Genomic DNA, 8,026 nt, shown 5'->3' with positions numbered 1-8,026 from the left:
CCTTCACACCTAGTTCATAAATTAACAGGGAAAATTCACAGTTCACCACAAGATAATCACATCATTTTTATTTGCTTCCTTATTGATCTCAAAAAAAGTTTTGAACATGGGAACGTGGGCTTCGCTTTACTTGATGTTTCAGGTGAAAACGTTTCAGAAAAAAATAGTTTGGATTTAAATAGTGACGTTTTGAAAATGACGTTCATCTTCTGATCACACGCGGCAGAGCTGTTCTTTTCCCTGTTTCCATGATGAGCCCCCATATTCCCCCAGATCCGTGTTGTGCTTTAACCCACTGCGTCTCGTTTTGTTTTTACTTGTCGTCGTTTGGATTCTTTGGTGCTTCCATCATGAGACAGTAGGAACTATCTGAACATTTTTACTTTTATCAGCTGTGCTTAGTCATGTTCAGTACTTTTTTGGACTGCAGTACTTTTATCATGACATGCTGATGTTACTGGAAGGGGTGTTTTTTATTTTGGAGGACTGGTGTTAGGGTTGCCAACTCCCCGAGATTGAAATAAGGAACGCCTCTCGCGGGCAGCTGAGAAAAACTGTTTTTTTGGGGGGTGAAAAACACATATATAACAGCATTTTGCCACAGTTATACCTATTACAGACTATAAAAACACATTAGGCTACTGCATTACACCTACAGTAGCAAGATTGCAATAACTCATGATCAGCTTGATCAGTTTGTATTTGAGGCCTACAGTGAGACAGTTATCATTCCAGTATCATCATGATGGACAGCAGCTCTCAGCCACTGCACCGGACGGTAGAGCAGCTCAGCAGCTCCTTCAGAGGAGACTGAGACCCTCAGAGCAGGAAGGAGCTACCACAGGCCTCTCATCCCCACCGCTGTCAGACTGTACAGTTCTACTGTGTGGAATATGTGCAATAATCCTGGACATTATAATATCCTGCACCCCCCCTTTCAGAAATTCAGCGACACTTTATCATCCATTCACTCTGCTGTATCCATTCATTCTGCTAAAACATATTGTACATATTATATCATACTGTATAGTTATATATTGCATCATATATTGCATATTGTATTGTATATATTGTATATAATATATATATCCTGTTATATTTTTAAGATTCAGGTTGTACATACAGTTAAATCTTCATTGTCTTTAGCTTCTATTGTCAATCCTATTATGATTTGCACTGTAACTTGTTAATTATTGCACCATTCATTACTTTTGCACCCCACTGTGGGTTCTATGAGCCTATACACCTGTAAATTTATCCACTGTGAGATTAATAAAGTCTTCTATTCTATTCTATTCTATATTTATTGCTAAATGTGCAAAATAACATCAAACTGCTGCTGTCTCTTCTGGATTTTAACATGTTCTTTTTTTTTTATTTTCAACTAAAAAGTGCAAAATCAAAACTGAAAAACCTTCTGAACAAAAAAAACAAAAAAAAAAACAACAAGGTTCCGTTTCTAAACTGAAAACACACCACAGTCTGCAGCAGCAGACACAAATCAATGAACTAAACATGATATATCCGATATGGAAACGGCACAAACTTACATGTCTCTGGAAGCCATGCTGCGCGCTGCTTAATTGTTTTGATTTACTTCTTCCCATGCGCTCTGTGACGAAACTGACTATTGGCCAATGAGCTGCCGTAGCCTCCGAGGAACGGTCTTTTTTTTGACCAATGAGATCAGAGTGATTCTGTGTTGTCGAGCCCTGTTGTCAGCTCATTGGTCACAGAACGTCAGAGAGCCGGTGAACAATTTACCGTAAGTTTTTTAAAAAAGCGCATGTTCCATTGCTCACGTTTTGATTCTCACAAAAATACGGAACAAAGTGCGTTCCTTTTCAGCTCAATACGGAACGCATATTTTTACATCCAAATACGGAACGATTCCGTTTTTCAAGGAACGGTTGGCAACTCTAACTGGTGTCCAGTCTCAAATGGACTCCCAGCGTATTGTTTTTGCTGTGTTACAGCTGTGGCGCGTTGTGCTGCAAGTAAAACGCAGCTGTACCGCCTCCAGTGGAATGAGGCGCTGCGGCACAACAGCAGTGAAGTCGCAACACTTTCAAAATGTTGAGTTTTCTCTCATTTCCGTGGAGGCAGAGTTGGAGCTTTCTCTACCTTCCACCTTGGGAATTGTTTCCAAACCCACGGTAAACACAGTTAAAACTCCACACAGAAAGCTGGTATTTGACCTCTGACTCTCTTTTAATACCAACAGTGCTTTTACTTGCAGCAGGATGATTTGAGTTCCAGGAGTTCACCTGAGTGCAGACCCAGTCCTCCGTCTACCTCCGATGTTGCGTTTGCAGTGTTGTTGCTGTAATGTTGGAGTGTGTATGCATAATGCAGCCGTTAACCCATTTAAGCGCCTATTATCTGCGAGGTCGCTGCGGGTTAAAAGCAAATTCACTGAGACAAACATAAGTGGGGAAAAGGATACCTGCGTGAGTAATCTCATCGCTTCCTTAAGATGTCATATTTACCCAGTCGGTATCTTAACGCTGTGGAAAGTCTTTCAGGGCCTCGCTGGAAGAATTTAAACTGAGACGGATGGACTCCAGACTCCTCTCTGCAGTTCAAATGAAGACAGAACAACACTATCTAACTTTTCCCTCTCCCTTAAAGTTAAAGTTGCAGTTTAAAGACATACTGACCTTGCTCGCTATCACGCAAACACTCACACACTCTGGCGTGTGTGCGTGCACACACACTGACTGTAGGTAAGGACAAGTAATTAGGCCATAATCCAGCACAGGCCATGATGTATTAGAATTAAACACAGTGAAGGTTCATCTCCACGCTCTCAATTAAAAACTGCTCCGCTTCAGAATTCAGGGTAGAAAAAAGCTGAATTGTGCGTCTATTTATAATCCAAAATTCCAATATCCAGTTATATATCATGTTCCCAAGTTAAAATATTTAAAGAGGCTGAAAGGCAGTCAGCGCTTCTGTAATTGCGGCTCTCATCAGTTTTACAGTCGCGCCGTATATTTTCCATGCTATCAGAAGTCCAGATCAGATGGAAAGTGTTGGCGTATACTTTGTGTCCCGGTGGCTGTGCGCCAGTGTCATTATTGACAATTCTTTGGAGGCGCCGCGGTGTCACGCCGACTGCTTTAACAGACTCTCGCAGCCATATATTGGTTTGACAGGGAGGATAGACAGAGGCGTTAAAACCAACAGCATCCCTTGAGTTCCCCCACGAGACCAATTGAAAGCTTCTCCTGCGGGCAGATGGCTATCTGCATGACTTTATGCCTGCGTCTGTCTTGTGATGCTATCACATCCGAGTAGATGCGCGCACACACACACACATACACACACTGCTTCACCACGAGATAAAGACACAGTGGAAAAGACGAGACACTGACCGGTTTTAGTATCTCACAGGTTGTTTTACACTGATGTAGTTACTGAGGCTCGGTATCGCCCGATCAGAGGTGTCAAACGCATTTTAGTTCAGGGGCCACAAAAAAAATCCACTTGCATCTTGAGTGGGCGGTCGGGCAGGTAAAACATTCCCATAATGACCTTTAAATTTAAACTTTTCTGTCTTGCGGCTCAGAGTTCACATGATGAAAATGTTGATATTCTCACAAAATTAAACGATTATTATGGAAAAAAGACTACAGTTCCAACATAAAGTCCATATTGGTTACATTTTCTGGTGCAGAATGCAGTGAAATGTCCAAAAAAAATCTCAGTCTTTAGCTGTTTTTTTAAACTCACCCTGACAGCATGGCTTTAAGGCAGCTGTCTTTCATTTAGATATCTCAGCTCAGGTCTCAATGCTGTTTGTTTCTGCTACTCTTAAGAAAGTTGTCAAAAAAAAAAAAAAAAAATCAATGTTTGTTTTGAAGTTTTTACACCTTCCTTGGCGGGCCGGATCAGAGCCTCCTGTGGGCCACTTCTGGACCAAGGGCCTTATGTTTGACATGCCTGCATGAGATAGAAAACAAACCACTTGTAAACCGTAACCCACTGTACAGCTGACGTGAACATCTGGTATCCTGACATCTGGTCTGAACCACGGGGGGTTTGTCTCCGTGTCGTTAGAACTCTGACGTCAAAAGAGTTGCCTTCCACTGTGATTAAAATTAATATTCAAAAGTTAAAAGTTCTCAGGAAAATGATCAACTGAAGAATAGATAACGGAAAAAAAATCTACTAAAGTAATTATTTGTACTCTGTTCTTTCAAACCTCTGACTTTAACAAGCTTCGGCTGCTTCCGACTCTAATCTGGATCAAGCGAGCGTATCTGCAATGGATGAAAGGAAGACGAGTCTCCAAGAAAAAAAAAAAACATGCTGCACACTTTAAACTGTTATCGGAGTGAGATTAACAACTTGTAGAACATCAAACCCTTATTTCATTACTTTACAAGTGAGATTATGAGGAACATGTTTCCACAGATGTCGATAAATGTTTATTATTCAGTCACCTTTCATCACTGCAGAAATCCCATGGAGTGATTTAGGGATTGGGAGTAAAACAAATTAGACTTTTTTTTATTTTTGCAGCAATGATGGAGGCGACTGTAATTTTAATAGCCTGGAAATTGTGACAAAACAGCAAGTGGATTCATCAGATGTCTAAACTCTATTAAAATCAGCCTGAGCTGATGGTTTCATCTGATTCCTCCTCCTCCTCCTCCTCCTCCTCCTCCTCCGGTGATGTGCAGTGGGCGGGGCCAAGCCCTTGACGGACAGCTCCTGCATCCTGCCTCCGCTCTCCTCCGTCTGGGACTCGGGCATCTCGTCTGTCGCTGCGGCGCTCTGCCTCTCTCTGCGCTTCACCCTCCCACTCTCATTATCTTTATCTGTACACACACCTCCACTCCTCTTCTCTTTTTTTTTTTTCTTTCCCTCCCAGTTTTCTGTATGCATTCTGCATCTTTACTCTCTCCCCTCCCTGCTAACGGAGGTGGGCAAGCTTCCCAGCGCTGGTGCATCTAGCAGGTGCAGCCTCTTTTTCCTCCTCCCTCGCTCCCTCCCTCCCTTTCCCTCTCTCTCCCTCTCTCTCTCTCTCTCCCTCTCTCTCTCTCCCCCGTTGCTCGACCAGTGTGCACTCCGCTCTGTCTGTGCCTGCGTTTTTTTCCCCCCCTCCTTCCCATTCGTTCTCTGTCTCTCAGTGGCGGCAGCTCAGGGAGGCAGCTGTATGTGTGTCTGCATCACAATTGCCACAGGTAAAGACAGCTGCATCGTCGGATGCTGCGAAACCCCGGAGGGGGGGTGATGGAGGTTTTCGTGCTGCGGCTGCAAGTTCTGATCCCGGTGCGGGGCACCCATCTCTAATCATCTCCAAGAAAGCAACCTAGAGGGAAGGACGAGCAGCGGATCCCAGCAACCAGACCAACAAATCACAGGCTGACTGGAAAGAGCCCTGGCTTTCAGGCACTGAGGGAGAAAAAAAAACACACCACAGAGAATCAGTGGGAATTTTTGAAACTGTGGTCTCCTGTTTATGTTTTTTTCTTTCTTTTTTTTCTCCCTCTCCTTTCATTTCTTGCTCTTTCAATTATTTTTCATCAGCTTCTCTCTTGCTTGCTCTCACATTTTATCCCTCTGTGGCGGAATGTTCCCTGCAAATAGATGAGAAGAGGCTTTTGGAGCGCTTGCTGCAGTATTAACGAACAGGATCCTGAGCCAGTGGAGAGCTGAGCGGACAGCTTGGGGAAATCTGATCCACAGCCGACTGGAGAAGGAGCAGGATCACGCGTCGCAGTTGCAGATTTATCCGCCCTGTGATACTGCGTGACAACACCCCTCATTCTTTTCTTTTTGCTCTGTCCCTCTTTCGGTCTTTCCGTCCTCATCTGAAGTGTTTCTTCTGGACTTGATCTGGGAGAAACTGATTGGATTGTACTGCTTTCATTTTTCTGCCCGTCCTGGAATTTAGAGCAAAAGGGAGCAAAGTGGGTCTCCTTTCAAAGTGTGATAAATATTCTCTTTTTCTTTTTATTTTCGAAAGAGGAATGTAAAGGAGTGGCTGACTGCGAAGCGAAGGGTGACAGAGGCAGCGGATGATGGTAGCAGGGTGTTGAGCAGACGCAGGAGCGATACATCTCCTCCTCGCGCTCCGTTTCAGTTACAAAAGAGACAGATTTTGGGATCGTCGGGACGCTGACTCTGCTGAAGCCGTCGACAGAGACTGCATTGGGGAACGTGGTCTGTCCTCTTTTGTTTTTTTTTTTGGGGGCTGCACTGGGTGGGGAAGCAGTCAGACCCACCCTGCAAGTTTCAGATCCCCATTAGGCGTAACTGTCCCGTCGAGGATCGTACATGTTGAGGACGTACGTGCGTGCCGAGTGAGAAAGAGTTGGATTTCTGCTGCAATGGCATCCCGACACTGATGCCACAGACTGCTCACATGTAAAGCTGCTCCTTCCCACCCGAACCTCCCACCCATCTTTTGTCCCTCTCTCCTCCCATTAGAGGAACCACTTCCTGCGCTCCTCTCTCCCACCCCGCCGTGAACACTCTCGGAGTTCATTGTTGCTTCTCCTGGACATCGAGAGTCGGGCAGGACTGAGCACGGACTGATCGGGCGATTATCCGTCTACGCCAGCTCTCCTGCTTCTCGCTGGGTGTCTCTGAGCGCGAGTGTGTGTGTGCTTGTGTGTTTGTGGTTGTGCGTCTGCATGTACCTCCCGCACCCCTCCCCTTCTCTCTATCCTTGGAATATCCATATTTGTGTGAGTCTCTTTGAGGATCAGATTTTGTGACGTACCTTTTTATCCATCTCTTCACTTCGCCCTTTGTCTTTCCTTCATGTCCGGCACAGTCGGGAATTTTTCTGCCATATGCTACCGATGCCTATCGCAGGGTTAGCCCTCAATGAGCCATAAAGGACGGCAAGGAAGGATGAGTGAGTGTTCGGGGGCAGCTGTGTCCGGGGCGGTGATCCTGGAGGAACCTGAGGCTCCGGGGGCTTCTGGGGGCCGCGGAGAGGCCCAGGCCCAGGACCAGGGCCCCTTGCGTTGTGCAGTGTGGCCTCGCCAGCAGACATGGCTGTGTGTGGTCCCTCTGCTCATTGGTTTCATTGGCCTTGGATTGAGCTTGATGCTGCTCAAATGGATTGTCGTCGGTACAGTGCGGGATTATGTGCCAACAGATCTGGTGGGTGCTAATAATCGAATAGGCCAAGATCCTATTTTCCTGTCTAAGCCAAGCGGGATTCCCAAAAGTCCCGATACCACCACCACCACCACAGCATCCACTCCTACAGTTGTTGGCGGGAACCCAACACAGAGAGCCGTAACTGTGACGAAAGAGAGAACTCGCGGCGCGACTACCACCACGACCGTCAACCCCAGAGCAGGCGGGGCTTCGGGAAGTCAAGTAACCCTTCGGAATCCTGGAAATCATAACGGACGTGGACCTCCTACCACCACCGCAGCGCCACGGACGACCTTCATCGTCAAAGGTGCGACGTCCAGCTCCTCTCCGTCCAATCCGACCGTCCTCCATGACTCCACGCAGATGTGGACCGGGGAGCATACTACGACTACGGAGGCGGTCTCCACGACGCTCAGCGCGCGTACGCACGGCCATCGCAAAACACGTGAGTTTTCCAGTCTCTGTACTGCAGCTTTTCTTCGAGCTTTGTCGGCCTGTTGAGCATTGTGTGGCAAAGGTTTCCCAATTGACCACGTCTTTGTATCATCATGCATTGTGTTTGGAATTCAGTTTCTTCAAGTGAAGATTTAATTGTTTTTTCCAGACCATTTGGTTTGAAATTGATGCATGCTGCCACGCTGGTTTGGAAATTGTGCGGTTGACACTCCTGCTGGCTGAATATTGCAGAAGAATGATCGATTGTATTGACTTGTACAGTAAGGCAATCTGAACTATGCTGGATTCGATCATCTGTTTCGTCGCTGCATCATGTGATTAGTGCATGGTAAGGAGGGCTGGAACTTCCTGCTCAGAAACATTGGCTGGGATGATTCACCAGTGCCATCCTCAAGATGTTTGTGTAGAAGTTGATGGTTTACTGTATGCTGTGACTCTACCATGG

General features: G+C 45.9%; 1 protein-coding gene across 1 annotated transcript in view; it reads left to right on the top strand.

Annotated features, from left to right (window-relative positions):
• The first annotated feature begins 6,202 nt into the window (after positions 1 to 6,202).
• The window catches only part of nrg3a (neuregulin 3a), a 381,203-nt gene continuing 379,379 nt past the window's right edge, over positions 6,203 to 8,026 (top strand). Inside the window, exon 1 of the mRNA XM_030106513.1 lies at positions 6,203 to 7,570. Coding sequence (XP_029962373.1) covers positions 6,844 to 7,570 — 727 coding nt within the window. The 5' untranslated portion in view covers positions 6,203 to 6,843. The remainder of the gene's footprint in view (positions 7,571 to 8,026) is intronic.

Source organism: Salarias fasciatus, chromosome 13 (assembly GCF_902148845.1).
Source record: "Salarias fasciatus chromosome 13, fSalaFa1.1, whole genome shotgun sequence".
Lineage (NCBI taxonomy): Eukaryota > Metazoa > Chordata > Actinopteri > Blenniiformes > Blenniidae > Salarias > Salarias fasciatus.
This window is presented reverse-complemented; position numbering and strand designations above follow the sequence as displayed.